The sequence below is a fragment of the Lissotriton vulgaris genome, chromosome 12 (assembly GCF_964263255.1).
Source record: "Lissotriton vulgaris chromosome 12, aLisVul1.2, whole genome shotgun sequence".
NCBI lineage: Eukaryota > Metazoa > Chordata > Amphibia > Caudata > Salamandridae > Lissotriton > Lissotriton vulgaris.
Window position 1 is genome coordinate 28,861,553 of NC_141700.1, and position 17,371 is coordinate 28,878,923.

The 17,371-nt window shown below is 50.7% G+C and overlaps 1 protein-coding gene across 1 annotated transcript in view; it reads right to left on the reverse strand.

Annotated features, from left to right (window-relative positions):
- MAU2 (MAU2 sister chromatid cohesion factor) overlaps positions 1 to 17,371 on the reverse strand; it is a 195,121-nt gene that overhangs the window by 113,802 nt on the left and 63,948 nt on the right. Inside the window, exons 5-6 of the mRNA XM_086946848.1 lie at positions 16,720 to 16,814; positions 15,921 to 15,948 (exon numbers count right to left, since the gene is read on the reverse strand). Coding sequence (XP_086802974.1) covers positions 15,921 to 15,948; positions 16,720 to 16,814 — 123 coding nt within the window. The remainder of the gene's footprint in view (positions 1 to 15,920; positions 15,949 to 16,719; positions 16,815 to 17,371) is intronic.

Sequence of the window (17,371 nt, forward strand, 5' to 3'; positions counted from 1 at the left end):
CCACCAAAAAGGAGATGGAAATTCACAGTAGTGGGGTCGTTTCTTACGCCGGTTGCAGGTCTGTGAAGTGCCCTCTTGTGGGAGTGAAGACTAACGGGTTTGGTGGCCGGGCTGCTTACCATCAAACCTTGGCTGCAGCAAATGATGTTGAAAGGGACTTCATAGGCTGGAAGTCACTGGGACTGAGGTAGGGGCTCGGAACGTCTGAGAGCCAACTACCATTTTTGGGTGCTCCTGCCACTTTGCTTTGGGTCACCCCCTCGCCAGACCCACCGGCAAGCACTTTGTTGCTGCTTTGGACTTGGCCTGCGAAGTGCAGGAGACTGGTTCGACCAATCCAAGAGTTCCACGTTCTTTGTCAAAGGCAGGCAGGTCTCCCAGGTTTCTGGAATACAGATGCAGAGCAAGACGTCTTTGGGGCAGGAGTAGGAGACTACAGGCAGGCCAGCAGGGTTGGCGCCGGGTCAGTCACACGTCATCTTCTTGCTCTTTGCAGGTCCTCAGTGTCCGTACTGCAGGATCTGCTTCTCTGGTGCCACAGACTCTCCTAAATACTGAATTTAAGGGCGCTAGGGGAGTTTGGGGTAGTAGCGAATGGGTTACTGACCCATGGGGTCACTATGCCCCATATATGGCCTTTTCCTGTGGGAAGTGGTCATAGCCCTATCCCAGAATTCGTAGGTTTGCCATCATAAAGAAGGCAAACTCTGAAAATGCGGGTCCACCCTGCAGTTCTACAAGCCAGGGTGGTACCAGCCTTGGTGGGACTTCTAGCAACTTAGCTACTTTTCCCCACATATCCAGCTTCTAAGTAGGCTCCGGACAGGGGGTGGTGGCTTCCTCTCCTGTGAGGGGAGTCAGATTAGCATTCCAGAGGCAACAGCATCTTTGAAGCTTGCCAGCCCATGGCGGCTATTCAGCAAGTCATACTGTGGGCGGGAGGGTTAGACCTTTTTCCTGGACAGGCTTTTGTTCCAGACGGAGACAGCAGAAGGCTCTCTCTCACCCTAGGAGGCCAGAACATTGTCTCGGGTGGCAGGTTGGCAGAATCCAGTCAACAAGCACACCAGAGGCTGGTAGTATTTCAAGGGGCACGTCTATAATGCCCTAAGGGCATTTAAAAAAAAAAAAATCCAACACTGGAATAAGTGTGCGTTTCTAAAGACAAGATGTTTGGCACCAGACATCCATATTTTCAGTGAAGCCATCATGGAGTTGGGGAACTCGTTTTATTCAGTGTACTACAAGAAAAAAACAGTTTCCTACATTAGTCATAAAATAAGTAATAAAGGATGCTGGATGCAAAGGTATGCGCAGCTCTGCTACATAATGTGCAATGGGGTTAGTCTCTGCAAGAATCTTACTGTCACACAAACATTAACTTCACTTAATTGATGTGGTGTTTAAAAATGCGAACAGATGCTGCGTTTGCTCAGGCTAAATGTGAAGTCTTTACCAGTATAAATGTTTCTGAATGTTTTCAAAAGCAAGATAGATATATTGCTGAAGTTTCCATTTGATGAGTTTGGCGATCTGGGGCACCCAGACAAGTTATAGCTTATATACTACTATTAAGGATGTAAGCCTCCCCTCTGTAGTGTAGAAAACTCAACCGGTAGCTAGGAACAAGTGGAGAAGGAAACAATCTACTTCACACTGACAAAATAGCCACAACACCACCGCTTGTAGATGACATGAATGAATAAATAAATATCTTCCCATAAGATCAATGAGAACTATTTTCACCTTATTAGGTTTAAACGGTCACATTACAGACATTTGTGAAACTTAGGAGGCAGAGTGGCGTAAAAGCCCTTCTGTCCATCACTCTGCCGTTTCTTGTTACTGGTTGTGAACACCAACAAGGAGTTTCGGGAGACATAAGAAAGCTTATCTCTACTATCTGCACTCTAACTTTATTCTCTGAATGGAACAATCTATGTGATATACTTATTTTCTTTATAACAGCTGTAGGAAGCTGCCTCTGTATGTACTATACCAAAATAAGGTATAGTGTGCACAGAGTCCAGTGGAACCCCAAAGGTGGGCAGAGATAAAAGTAAAGAGCACCTCACCAAGAAATGATGTTACACACTCAGACTCAACTCTGACCAATTTCCTTGTATAAAAAATATAATTTAGTTGTATTTTATTTTTTAGAACCAAGCCAGGCCGGGTACAGGCAATTTTAATACTACTTTGCAAGAATAATACAGTTCAGATACAGTTGGAACAGAGCTGAATTCAATTGGATTGGCTACAGGCACAGTATGTGTTTATAAAGCAGTTTGAATTACTTTTCAGGTTACTTTTCAGATTACTTTTCAAGTTACTTTCTCTACTCAGTGTAATATGCCTAAATATCACACTGGGACATTTCCTAGAAGAAAGGTAAGTAAATCCGTTTTTGTACATTTGCATTCTTTTAAGGATTCATACAAACCAACAACACTGAGAAAGTGCCATCTTTCTTGCCTTGGTATGCCCCCACTTTTTTATGAACTGCTGATGTGCTTTGACTGAGTGTACCCTGGGTTCCTGCCAACCTGGTACACAGGGCCTGTGTTCCTTCCCTAAAACTGTGCTGAAACTAAGAACCCAATTGGCCTCTCTGGCCACCTGTCAGCCCCTAGTAAATGGTACCCTAGATACCCAGGGCATGGTGACCAGAGAAGACCCCTGAGGGCAGCAGCACTTATTGTGCCACCCTCAACTGTACCCTGGCACACACATGCTGCCTTTGCACGCTGAGTGCCTAAGTACAGAACTAAACCAAGAGTCGACATGGCACACATCCCTGTGTGCCATGCCCACAGAACCCACTGCCCTGGCATACTTAAGTCACCCCTCTAGCTGGGAGCCCTATGCCAGAGGTGTGGGCACAGGTGAATGAGCCCTGTGCCCCTACAGTACCCAGGGCCATTCCTGGGCACTGTAAGAAATATTCTTTAAAAATCCTACGAAATATTGAAACGCAATTACCAACCGGTTCTAAGTTAAGACCCCAGTGCTGGCCCCAGGAGACCAGTGCTGGATTACAAAAGTAACGCAATCTTACTTTACCTGCAACCTCAATTTTCTCCCATAAAATAAAATTGTCAGATTTTCATTGAAAAGTTTCAAGTGTGAACTTTTAAAACAGCTTTATATTCATGAAAATGTACTACAGTAACTAAAAGTTTTTGCTAATCTGGTTTCAGCTTAGACCCCAGAACTGAATCTATGATCTAGTCCTGGAACTACCAAAGTAATCTGCATAGTAATCAACTGTACTTAAGTGTAGAAAACCCATTGAGCTCAATGCTATAGTGTGTTCTAGGATTGTGTTGCTTACTACCAAGACTGCATTTACTGTGTGCACAAACTTTATTGCTCCTTTGCAAAGTAATTACATGAGAGTACTCATAACGAGGAAAGTATATTTTTATAACTGTTGGTTCTAAAAATAAAAACAACTATATCTGTGGATATAAAAACAATTGGCCTGGAGTTCAGTCCTTGAGTGTTTGAAACCTTTTGCTGATTGAGCGTGTACAACAAATGCTTTACACTGTCCTCTGGTACTGCCTTACTGTTCGAACAAGCTACCACTTTGGAGAGTAAGGTCAGTTCTGACTTTAGCCTCTGTTATACCTCTGGGGTTGGTGGACTCTATACACACGGTACTCCATTATAGTCCAGTGCGTATATAGAGCAACTGTTAGACGGGGACCCGGAGGGTCGGCCAAGCACAGGGGGAGAGGCCTCCGGCGAGGGCCCTCTCCGGTAATCGTACAGATAGGTAACTTCCCCCCACAGATAGACGCCACACAGAGATGAATTCTGCACACTTTTATATATCTTTTAGGCAAGGTGAATGAGCGGTACAGTGGGACCAGGATACGGGGATCCCGTCAATTCTAGTCTCTTTGGGGGAAAAGGGGTAGCGGGACAGTCTGAATACCGGTCTGGTACAGAGGCAGCAAAAGGTGGAGCTCACAATCCTCGAGCTGGAGGGTTCGTAAGGAGGGGCCGCGGCAGCGCCAGCAGGCCTGGTAGATGGTTCACGACGAGGAGGGCCGCGGCAGCGCCAGCAGGCCTTGAAGATGGTTCACAAAGATGAGCCGCGGCAGCGCCAGCAGGCTTCCAAGGATGAGTTCGTCTCGGTGTCTCTCGACTCCAGGATACAACTGCCTTCCTGCTCTGGAGCTGCCCCAGTTATAGGTCTGGCGCCCTTTGATGTCCTGACCCTCGCACTTGGAGGTCGGGAGGTCCGGGATGAGGGAGTCCAGACACCCAGCAGGGGGGTGGAGCCAGCGCCCAGGGAGGCTAGGGGCGATCGACACCTGGCAGAGGAGAGCCATTGACACTCCTCCTTCCATTGACCCGCCAAGTGGTCTCTTCACCCCCTGGACGGATGGTGGTGCCTCGATGTCAGGGCCTGCCCGGGCCCGAGGTCGACCCGAGGCCACGCGGCCTGGTCGTGTAGTGTCCAAAATGGCGGCTGGGCCGGGGACAGTGGTTCTGGAGGGGGCCCGGGCCAGCCGATACTGGGGTGTTCAGGAGCTGGGGTTCCGTCGGGGAAGGGTCGTGGGTTGCCCCGGCGGGTTGCAGGGGTTGTTCTTGTCCGGGAAACAGGAGGAGCAGGGGTCCGTGACCCGCCATGCGGGGAGGGATCGGGCCTTCCACGAGGCCTGTCCAACATGCGTCCCCCCCAGCTGAAGGCAGGGAGAGTCACCCATCCTCTTGGGTACTCTCCTCGCCGAGGCGGAAGAAGCGGGACAGGCCGTCTGCGTTGGCGTGGTCCTGGCCGGGGCGATGCTCCACAGTGAAATCCATCACCTGCAGGGAGATGGACCAACGCAACAGCTTCGGGTTTTCCCCCCACATCTGCATCAGCCATTGCAGGGGTCGGTGATCTGTCTGCACCCGGAAGTGGGTACCGAAGAGGTAGGGCCGGAGCTTCTTGAGGGCCCACACTACGGCGAAGGCCTCCCGCTCGATGGTGCTCCAGCGCTGTTCTCGGGCCAGCAGGCGTCGGCTGATGAAGGCCACTGGCTGATCGACTCCCTCAGGGTTGAGTTGGGAGAGGACGGCCCCAACGCCATGATCTGAGGCGTCTGTTTGTACAATGAATTCCCGGCTGTAGTCGGGGGCCTGGAGCACGGGAGCGGTGCACATGGCGGACTTCAACTTCTCAAAGGCCGCCTGACATTCAGGAGTCCAGTTGACTGTCTTGGGGTTCTTCTTGGACGTGAGTTCTGTGAGGGGCCCCACGATGCTGCCATAGTCTTTTACGAAGCGCCGGTAGTACTCTGTGAGCCCCAGGAAGGCTCGGACCTCTGTTTGGGTGACCGGGGGCACCCAGGCCTGGATGGCGGCAATCTTGAGCTGGAGGGGGGCCACCAGGCCACTTCCCACCTGGTGCCCCAGGTAGGTTACGGACCCTTGGCCGATCTGGCACTTGCTGGCCTTGATGGTGAGCCCGGCCTGCCGGAGGGCGTTCAGGACCTCTGAGGTGGGGGAGGTGTTCTGCCCAGTGGCGGCTGTACACAGCAATATCGTCCAGATAGGCGGCGCTGAATTCCTCGAGCCCCGCCAGCACCTTGTTCAGGGACCTCTGGAAGGTGGCGGGGGCGTTTTTCATTCCGAATGGCATCACCTTGAAGTGGTAGTGGCCATCCGGGGTAGAGAAGGCTGATCGCTCCTGGGCCCCTGGGGTGAGGCCGATCTGCCAATAGCCCGCTGTCAAGTCGAAGATGCTCAGGTAGCGGGTGGCCCCCATGCGATCAATCAGCTCATCTGCCCGGGGAATGGGATGAGCGTCGGTCCTGGTGGCGGCGTTCAGCCCTCGATAGTCCACACAGAATCTGAGCTCGGGGGCGACGCCCGGGACGGCGGCCTTAGGGACCAGCACAACCGGGCTGGCCCAGGGGCTGTCGGACGGCTCGATCACTCCCAGAGCCAGCATTTTGGAGACCTCCGACTGGATGCAGGCGCGTACTCGATCAGGTACCCTGTACGCCCTGTGTCGGATAGGGGGGCTATCCCCGGTGTCAACGTCGTGGAGACACCAGGGGGTGACCCCAGGGATGAGGGAGAATAGGTCGGCAAATTGGAGTAGCAGTTCTTGACAGTCTTGGCGTTGCGCTGGAGACAGGGCATCGGAGAGGTGGACTCCCTCCACGGAGCCGTCCTTCGAGCGTTTTCAGAAGATCAGGGAGGGGCTCGGAGTCTTCTTCAGCCCCACTGTCGGTAGCCATCAGGAGGCTAAGTTCAGAGCGCACAAAGTGGGGCTTGAGTCTATTGGCGTGGAGGACACGTAGGGGGTTTCGGGGTGACTCCATGTCTACCAGGTAGGTGACGGGTCACTTGCGCTCCACCACTTTGAAGGGTCCCATCCATTTGTCCTGGAGGGCGCAAGGTTCAACCGGGGACATCACCCAGACCTGTTGTCCCGGTTCGAACTCGATGGATGAAGCATGCTGATCATACCAGCGCTTCCTGTCTTTTTGGCTGGCTTCGAGGTTGGCCTTGGCAAGTTCCCTGAACCGCCGGGTCTGGTTACGGAGAGTCAAGAGGTACTTGTATACATCAGGGGGAGTCTTCTGAGGAGCCACTTCCCACCCTTCTTTGACCAGGCTGAGGGGGCCCCGGACGGGGTGTCCATACAATAGTTTGAACGGACTGAAGCCCAGGGATTTCTGGGGGACTTCTCTGTAAGCGAACAGGAGGCACGGGAGCAGCACGTCCCATTGGCGACGTAAGGGTTCTTCCAGGCCCATGATCATCCCCTTGAGAGTGCGGTTAAATAGTTCTACTAGTCCGTTCCCTTGCGGGTGATAGGGGGTCGTGAATTTGTAGGTGACTCCGCATTGTTGCCATAGGGACTTCATGTACTTGGAGATAAAGTTCGTGCCCCTGTCACTGACGACTTCTCGGGGGAAGCCCACCCGCGAGAAGATCCCCATCAGGGCTCGGCCCACCACAGGCGCCGTCACGGTCCGGAGAGGTACAGCCTCTGGATAGCGGGTGGCATGGACCACCAGGACAAGTATGAATCGGTGTCCCTGTGCTGTCCGGGGCTCCAGGGGCCCCACAATGTCGATTCCCACCCGCTCAAAGGGGGTGGTGACGATGGGAAAGCGTTGCAGGGGGACTGAGTTTTCGACCGCTCTTCCCGCTGGCCTGGCAGGTAGGGCAGGCCCGGCAGTGGTTTGCTACATCGTTCCACATCTTCGGCCAGTAGAAGTGGGTCACCAGGCGGCTGTACGTCTTGTCCTGCCCCAGGTGCCCAGCAAGGGGCACATCATGTGCCAAGTTCAATAGGAAGTCTCTGAATCGGAGGGGGACCACCAGCACCCGGCTGGCTCCCAGCTCGGCGATCTTTTGCTCACTGTAGAGCAGCTCGTTGTCCAAGTAAATCCAGTGGGCCCCCGAGGTATCTCCTGCGCTCTGGGCGAGGGCCTGGTGTCGGAGTCCCTCGAGGGAGGGACACGCTCTTTGTTCCTGGCGGAATTGTTCCTGAGTGGGGCCACCCTCTTGACGCCACTGGGCCAGGTCTGGGATGTCTCGGATTTGATCAGGTTCTTCGTTGCTGGACCCCGGGGGACCAGGCTCAGGGGTTGTTTCTTCTGTGACGATCGGCGGAGGAGGTTCAGGCCACTCCGGTTCCTCTGGGCTGGAGATGGCGTGGGCGGCCATGGACCGGGTCGTTACACAAACCCATTCAGAGAGACCAAGCATCCCCAGGTGCTCCCTCCGCTCAACGGCTGACCAGGGGGAGCTCTCGAGGTTGTTCCCCAGAAGGCAGTCCACTGGGGCATCGTCGCGGACAGTCACTTTTAGCATGCCGGACACCCCTCCCCACTCGAAGGGGACGCAGGCCATCTGGCACAGGCTTTCGGAGTTGTCAGCCGACCGCACTGGACAAAGTACATTGGGTAGGATCTGGTCAGGTGTCACCAGATGGCAGCGGACTGCGGTCACACTGGCCCCTGTGTCACGGAGGGCTTCCGCCCGGCGTCCATTGATGGTGACCCACTGGCTGTATTTCTGCGTGTTGGCGGGGAGGGGTGCCCGCGGGACCATGTCTCTCTCCCCTAGACAGACCAGGGACATGGCGGCGGGTTCCCACTCGGGTGGTACGGTTCGTACTCTTCGGCGTCTTCTTGGGCCGGCTCTTCTCCCAGGGCGGCGGCGGCGACCTGGCGGTTCATGGGGGATCTGATTTTTCGGGCAGTTGGGGTCATTGGCGTAGTGACCGGGTCGCTGGCATCTGTGGCAGGTAACGTTGAAGCGGAACCCTGGTCGCGTTGGAGGGCTTCCTCTTCCAGCCGGGGGCGGGGGTTGCTAGTGGAGGGCACCGTGACGGTGTCCCTGCCCCACCCTGGCCTCCGCCTCCCCCCCGGGGGCGGTGGGGCCCTTGGGAGGCTCGGTTCTGTTCGCTGGGCCAGCTCCGAGTGACTCGGGTGCTCTCCCATCGGTCTGCTTCGATGGCGAGTTTCCGAGGTTCAGTCAGTTTACTATCAAGGAGGTGCTGTCTTAGTTCTACGAAGCAATTATTGGAGAGGTGCTCCCATACAATAAGGTCGAACAATTGCTCGTAGGTGGTGACTTGGCTGCCCTTGATCCACCCCTCGAAGGCTCGGCTAAAAAAGTTCACGTATTCCACCCAGGTGGTACCCGGGATTCGTTTGCAGTCTCGAAACCTCTGGCGGTACATCTCGGGCGTGAGCCCATAGCGAGTGAGGAGGGCGGCCTTCATGTGGTCGTAGGATGTCATCTGGTGGTCGGGGAGTTGCAGCAGGGCGTCTCGCCCTTCGTTGACGAATCTCCCCCATAACCCGGCTCCCCAGTCGCTCCGCGGGATTCGGTGGGAGGTCATTGCTACCTCGTAGGCTTTAAACCATTGCTGGATATCATCGTTCCGGTAGTATTCCCTGACAACATCCTTGGGGATGTGGACCTTGGGGTCCGTAGGGGCAGTGGGGCTCTGGTGCCCGGAGACTCCGAGGTCTTTGTTCTGCCGCCGAATTTCTACCTCCTTCAAGTTGCGCTCATGCTCGTAGGCTAGTCTTTTCTCTTCCAGCTCCCTCTGGCTCTTTTTCTCTTCTCGTTCTTCCCTGAGCCGTAAGTGTTCGAGGGTTATTTTTCGTTCTGCCAATTTGAGTTCTCCATCTAGGCGGAGTCGAGCCAGCTCCAATTCGTGGAGCCGGCTTTTCTCCCGTTCTCGGGCCTCCTCGGACGAGAGGCCCGATCTTCTTTCGTCCACAGGGGTGGTACTTGCTTCGGTGGTCTCGAGGCTTTGATTTTGGGGTGGGGATGCTTCCGTCTCCACCCAAGATTCTAAGGCATGTTTGAGGTCATCTTTCGTGCTCAGTCCCGTGGTAGCAATGCCCAGTTCTATACAGAATTGTTTTAGTTCTTTGTGGCTGTACTCTTCCAGCTTTTCCATCAGGAATTTTCCTGTTCCGCTTTCCTTTGTTGTCATGGTGGCTGTGTGTCGTGGGGTGAGTTACTCTCTGTACGATTATGCGTAGGTTCGGATCGCGCCGCTGGCCACCAATGTTAGACGGGGACCCGGAGGGTCGGCCGAGCACAGGGGGAGAGGCCTCCGGCGAGGGCCCTCTCCGGTAATCGTACAGATAGGTAACTTCCCCCCCACAGATAGACGCCACACAGAGATGAATTCTGCACACTTTTATATATCTTTTAGGCAAGGTGAATGAGCGGTACAGTGGGACCAGGATATGGGGATCCCGTCACTTCTAGTCTCTTTGGGGGAAAAGGGGTAGCGGGACAGTCTGAATACCGGTCTGGTACAGAGGCAGCAAAAGGTGGAGCTCACAATCCTCGAGCTGGAGGGTTCGTAAGGAGGGGCCGCGACAGCGCCAGCAGGCCTGGTAGATGGTTCACGACGAGGAGGGCCGCGGCAGCGCCAGCAGGCCTTGAAGGTGGCTCACGACGAGGAGGGCCGCGGCAGCGCCAGCAGGCCTTGACGATGGTTCACGACGAGGAGGGCCGCGGCAGCGCCAGCAGGCCTTGAAGAGGGTTTCACGACTAGGAGGGCCGCGGCAGCGCCAGCAGGCCTTGACGATGGTTCACGACGAGGAGGGCCGCGGCAGCGCCAGCAGGCCTTGAAGAGGGTTCACAAAGATGAGCCGCGGCAGCGCCAGCGGGCTTCCAAGGATGAGTTTGTCTCTGTGTCTCTCGACTCCAGGATACAACTGCCTTCCTGCTCTGGAGCTGCCCCAGTTATAGGTCTGGCGCCCTTTGATGTCCGGACCCTCGCACTTGGAGGTCGGCAGGTCCGGGATGAGGGAGTCCAGACACCCAGCAGGGGGGTGGAGCCAGCGCCCAGGGAGGCTGGGGGCGATCGACACCTGGCGGAGGGGAGCCATTGACACTCCTCCTTCCATTGACCCGCCAAGTGGTCTCTTCACCCCCTGGACGGATGATGGTGCCTCGATGTCGGGGCCTGCCCGGGCCAGAGGCCGAGGTCGACCCGAGGCCACGCGGCCTGGTCGTGTAGTGTCCAAAATGGCAGCTGGGCCGGGGACAGTGGTTCTGGAGGGGGCTCGGGCCAGCCGATACTGGGGTGTTCAGGAGCTGGAATTCCATCGGGGAAGGGTCGTGGGTTGCCCCGGCGGGTTGCAGGGGTTGTTCTTGTCCAGGAAACAGGAGGAGCAGGGGTCCGTGACCCGCCATGCGGGGAGGGATCGGGCCTTCCACGAGGCCTGTCCAACAGCAACTTTCTCACATCCACACTTTTAGAGCAATTTTCACAAGCAAGCAGTCAATGCAGTCATATGGGAGAAAACAATGTTATCAGTTTAACTGTAATAACTTGGCTTTGGGAGTTAGTTTTCTAGGGTTAGAACCAGGGTTTCTGCAGCGTCAAGGATGCACTCTCAAAGCACCCTCAGCGGCACTAGGGCGATCGGGTGCAGAGTGCGGAGGCCCAATGTTATCCAGTAGGCGGTAGGGGGCCTCCGGGTGGTGGCTGCTCACAAGCAGACCACAAGGTTGTGGGAGCAAAGCTCCAGGACTTAGGCTCAGGGCAAAGAGGGATCTGATTTAGCACAAAAGGTACGCACACAGCGGCACAGTTTTCAATGGGGATTCTCCAGCTGCAACAAACACTGCAGGGGCGGGGACGAAAATCTGCTGGAGGCGATCACCCAATGGATAAGTAATTTAGGATGTCTTGGGGTGACGGTGAACCATCTGTTGGGCCACCCAAGATTGCATGAGATCGGGTGCAGGGGTGTCTTTCGGTGTCAGGTTTTTTTTTTTTACTGGCTCCGGTCGGGGAAGTCCTCCAGAAAGGGGCAGCAGGTGTCAGTTGAAGACTTGAGGCAGGACGGGATCACAGGATCCCAGATCAGGATCACTGGGGAGACCCCCTTGTGGTGTTGGGCCACTCATACTCGGGCCTTGGGGTGCAGACTCACAGATTTGGCCGGAGCCGGAGTCTGCGGGTGAGCAAATCCGGTGCTCATGGGAGAGAAGTCTGGTTTGGGAAGTCAGGGCAGGTCCTTCAGGTTCTTGGGGGCTGCTGGCTTCAGGACACTGGGATTTTGCTATAGTAGGTCGAGGTTTGGACAGGTCGGTAGGGCTGGGGCCAAGTCAGTGGGGGTCCTCCTCTTCTTAGTTTCAGCACTGTTTCTTTGGTACTCCCTTTCTTCTGGTCGGTTCTTGTCTGAGGAGGCAAGGTTCGGGGTTGCCCCTAAATACTAAATTTAGGGGTGTTATATGTAGTTGGAGGTTGGAACCAATGGGTCCCTTTCTTGGGGTGGATAAACCCCCCTATTTTGCCACCTTCCAGTAGGAGGGAGGCATAAGCCTCACTCTGGTTGGCTGGGTCCCCCATCTTTAAGATGGTGGGGACTGAGAGTTGTGCTTCACCTCACTTCCCCCTTCTGAGGGGTGGGATTGGCACATCTTTCCTCCTAACGTGGTTCTCCCGCCGAAAATGGTCGTCAGAAGCTTCCCCTTCGTGGACCCAGCCATCCTGGGAGAGAAGGCTTGGCACCTAGTCTCAGGATGCGCTTTGTTTCAAGACCCTGAGAGCAGCAGGCTCTCGACCCAGGAGACCAGAAACATGTCTGGTAGTGGCAGCTGGCAAGCAGCCCGACACTAGCGCTAGGTCGTTTTTCAGGAGGCATGCCCTCTGTATGCATTATTCATTAAATCCCACAGTGGCAACAGTGTGAGTTTAATGTGCTGACTAGTTTAATACCAAATTTCCCAGTTTTCAGTAAAGCCAGTATGGTGGTGTGGAGTTCATAATGACAAACTCCCATACCATTCACTATTCTACTTAATCAAAATAACGAACATATCCACCAGTCAAAATTACTTTCATATTTTCACTATGCTAATTCACACTAATCCATTATGAGTTCTGGAGTAGCGCGCTACTCGCCGAAAAAGCACTTCACTGCCTCGTGAGGGGTAGTAAGCACTATATAAATGTAATTACAATTCAATACAATATAATCTTTATTGCATTACTGCACTTACAATGTCTAAGAACTGACAGACAGAGTAGGGGTGCAGGGCTCATAGACCTGCCTCACCACTGGTATAGCGCACCCAGCTAGAGGGGTGGCTTGCCTATGCCAGGATAGTGGATTGTAGGTATGGCACACAGGGATGAGTACTATATGTCGACTGTTCACTTTGGTCAGCACCAAATCACGCAGCCTGCAATGACAGTGTGATGGTGTAAATATATAGGGTCCCTAAGGGTGGCGCAATAAGTGCTGCAGCCCTTAGAGGCCTTCCCTGGTTACAATGCCCTTGGTACCTATGGTGCCTTTTACAAGGAACTTACATGTGGCCAGAGAGATGCCAATTGGGTTTTGCATCAGTACAGTTTAGGGAAAGAACATAGGCCTTGGGGGGTACCTATTTGGCAGGAACCCAGGGCACACTCAGTCAAAGTGCATCAACATTAAGCAAAAAGTTGGGGGCAACCATGCAAAAAGAGACTTTTCTACAACAGCATTGCTATTCACTGGATGATTTCTGGAACTAACTGAATTGTTTTACAACTGCATTTACTGTGGGTGTTTACTACCGTTTTAACATGGTTTCTCTCACTTGGCAGCATTCCAAATAACATGTTTGATTAAGTGTTGCTACCTGAGCACACCTATGCAAGACAGCAGTGTTAAGACCGCTCAGAACAGTGCCATGACCACATGAGCCTAATAAAAAGCACAAAATTAGGAAATCTTCAAAATGTTCCTAGCTTGAAGTGGAAACCTCCAAGTAAAATAGGGCAGAAGCTGCAGGCCAACGAAGTAGCCATGCAACCACAAAAGAGGTTCTAGTCCTGGCAGGGAAGCTGAAAACAAACAGGTGAAAATACCACATCACAGGTAGAAGAGAGGAAGAACACATTAGTTATGTGCATCCTAAGCAGCACCATCCACGTTATCAAGAGTTGAAAAAGAGCCACCCACAATTTTAGCCATAGCTACAGTCCTTGCTAATCAGATAATTCCTACAGTCACCAAGTAACTATCCATGTACCACAACTGACGATCTACATGATGGTTTCTGGTCTGTTCCTGCAATAAAAACACTTAATACCAGAGCACACTGCACTTACCATACAAAAAGAAAATCCACACCTAAAACTAATTGCAGCTGTGATTTGCAGCCTTAAGTTCTCACATCATTGTGTGGGGAAGCAGACACACTAACATGTGCTCCTCCTTGCACCACAAAACAGACGTCTGATACACTGAACAGGAAGCACTGTAATTCAGTAAGGACATGAATGGTTATGGAAAGAAAAGAGTAAACCAAAACAAAAGGTCCCACGATTTTGACAGAGCGAGAAAAGACAGGCAGATCAAAAGACGAGGCAAAACCCTGATCTTGCTCCAAAGGTGAAAGTAAGATCTGAGCTTCCTTAACGAGAGATGGAAGTGAAATGTAGGAAATTAATTGGTCCCACCAAATAACGTCTTACCCCAACACCTGGAGTGGTTCATAACACAAATATTGCTGAGCCACGGCAGATTGACATATAGAGCGTATCCCCTTTATGGATTTGCCATAAACTAACTGAATGACTTAATGAAGCTGTAAAAAGCACACAATTCCAAGACTTAACACGTAAGAGACCCAGACATACAGCTACCAAAAAAAAGCATTTTGTGATTATCAAAAGCAGGAAAATAAAAGCATTACTAAGGTGCAAAGAAGCACAGGCAATTATAGTGCTTCACATAAATATGCCGAAGCTCATTAAGTATCAGGAAACTGAAAAACGTTTTAATATAATAATTATAATAGTGTTATTTGTATCAGATGCCACGCAGCTAGTAAAGAGTTGTACATACTCTTCATTATTCCTCCATTTGTGCTGTGCTACTTCCTACTAGTATCCTCATAGCTTTCTATTCTTTGCTGCACCTTGAAGCTAGACCACTGGCATTTTTTGTGCTTTACAACAAACATTAAGAAACTAAAAGATTTCCATCACAGAGGTTAAAGTGAGGTATTTATAACAGAACCCGAACCCAACACCCCAAACTCTGTCATAAAACCTATTTCAAACAGGTACCCAACCTGCAGACACTAAAGACATTTTATGGGGCAACCAATATCAGGTACAGTAAAAAGTTACTAAGATTCAGCATACTCAGACCGGTTATAATAACATTATGTGGTTATAATAAGAGGGCTGTCCAACAAGATCATAAAAATACATAATGGGTCAGCGAGGCAGGTAATCTGTTCATGGCTGCTTTATATAGCCGTATCAACAAAGAGAGAGGTAGGGAGAAGGGAACACTCTTATTCCCCACTGATCATCATTAACAACAACAAAAGAGTGTTCAGAGCTCGTCTGGAAGGACGGGTTTCAGAGCACAAATAGAAGAAAGTATAAACACCCTCTTGGTGTTTATAGACAGCCCTCACTCACCGACCTGGTTGGTGACATGCTTCATCATCGGGCCCCACTGGGAGTGGCCGAGTGCCACCCCAGTGTGCTTCAACGCCAGATTTACTGCCGAGCGGGTTAATGTGAAGTCTTGAGTGGCTAAGTGGTTGTGTAAGTGACTAGAAAAAGTGTAAGTGGTGAGATTAAAAATGCCTTAATTGCATCAAAAAATTCTTTATGGTCTGATCAATAAGCCATATTAAAAATGTGTAGGAAAACTCAGCCCTTGGTAGGGTGGGCCTTAGCGCGTCCATACCGCTGGGGTTTACTACACTATAGGTCCTGACGAATGGCAGGTAAATTAACACCGACATTGGCAGAAACATGTTGACCAGCACATAAATCTAGAGGAAACAAGCCACTAAATTTATCTGGCTGAGTTTTCCTACACATATTTTTAATATGGCTTATTGATCAGACAAATAATTTTTTGATACAATTAAGGCATTTTTAATCTCACCACTTACACTTTTTCTAGTCACTTACACAACCACTTAGCCACTCAAGACTTCACATTAACCCGCTCCGCAGTAAATCTGGCGTTGAAGCACACTGGGGTGGCACTCGGCCACTCCCAGTGGGGCCCGATGATGAAGCATGTCACCGACCAGGTCGGTGAGTGAGGGCTTTCTATAAACACCAAGAGGGTGTTTCTACTTTCTTCTATTTGTGCTCTGAAACCCGTCCTTCCCGACGAGCTCAGAACACTCTTTTGTTGTTGTTAATGCTTTATATAGCCTACAATTGTGATTTTCCGGTCTATCCTATCTTTGCTCAGCATCACTGTGCAATCAGCAACTAAATGTATTACTGCACACTTAGCCAGTTTAAAAAGCTTAACTGTAAATTAAGACTTTAGCGTTCAAACTCCTTTCAAGACCTGTACACTGTGCTCCAAAGACCCTGGAAAAACACTCAACATGGAAGTGCACAAACTAACAATAATTTGAATGTAAGAAATTTGATAACTTACCATTCCTTTACTGAGCAGGAAGAGTGCCCTAAGGAGAGGGAAACATTGGTTAGGATGACAAAAATAATGTTTGCCATTTCAAACAGGTTTGCTTTGCAGGGACACAGTGCTCATATAAGTCATCTCTAAGCAGAAATAATAGCACCCCTTAAACATTTCTCCTAAGTCTTAACTAGACAAGTCAAAGTATATAGATAACAAGTTAACCAAAAACCTCCAGAGTCCTGCGAGTTACACTAATTAAAATACAGAATGATAATAATGATTTAAACCTCCCCCTTCAAATGCTTCTTAACAGAACGCAGGCAAATGACTAGTAAGCACTATATAGAACTTTTATAACAGGTGAGGTGGTGAGCTTTTTAAATAACACCTTTATAAATAATAATATTTCACTCACATATATTGCAGCTCAGTTATATATTCAGAGCAGATAATAGTAAATGAAAGCAGAGAGTCTCTCAACTAGATAAAGCACACCACCTGACATCACTGGATACTCAAAGTCCTGCAGCCTAACTCAGTGAGGCCACATACTCTGAGATAAACTCACCATGTTATAAGAAACAAATGGAAACCCCAGTCGGTTTAAATTTAGTGCTCAATCAGAATTGTAAAAACAGTGAGAGGAGTTCCATTTACCGAAATAGTAATAAAAACAAAATGTGACAGCAGTCAAAAAAATCAGCACCATGCTATTGGAAAGAGATGTCATTGCTTCACTCACCCAGAAAAGAAGAGTAGCACATTTTAATAGATATCTTTTTGAACAAAAATCAGAAAAAAGCCATTTTTATACCTAGTATATTCCGATCCAACAACCCGGGCATACTCAGCGCCGACTCCCAGAAGGTCACATGCAGAAACCAAATCTTTCTCCAGCGTGTGAAGTTGCTAAAATAACCAAAAGAAAATTAGTGGTAGCAAGCTTGTGTAACCCACAAAGTAATTAAAATACCACAACATGCCTTACAGTAACAGATTCCAACCCTGTACAACGCAATAAAAGAATAAGCAACAGTAGGGCACCTGGTCATACTTAATGTGACTGCAGACACCCGTACTACTGTAATCAGCATTACCAAAAGCAAAAGATTAGAAAGCAAAACAAAATAATTATACAATTCAAGGGCATGCCCGAAAAGAAGAGATTATTCACATTTACATATTTAGGTGAAATCCCTATGTTAGAATACTTGCATCCCACATAATACAAAACCAGACACTCCATGTTTCTTGGTGTGAGACTGAACATTCAAAGCCACAACAAAGTAGTGGAGGGCAATAAATAACAAGTGCTACCTTGCCGGCCACCAGCTTGCTATTACGCGCACGCTCTTTTGAGCGTAATAGCAAACTTGTGGCCGGCAAAGTATCACTTTTAAAAGCAGCTACTAAATGTCTATGCCAGACCAGCGCATGCGCCAGATCAGGCCGAGACCTAAAAAGAA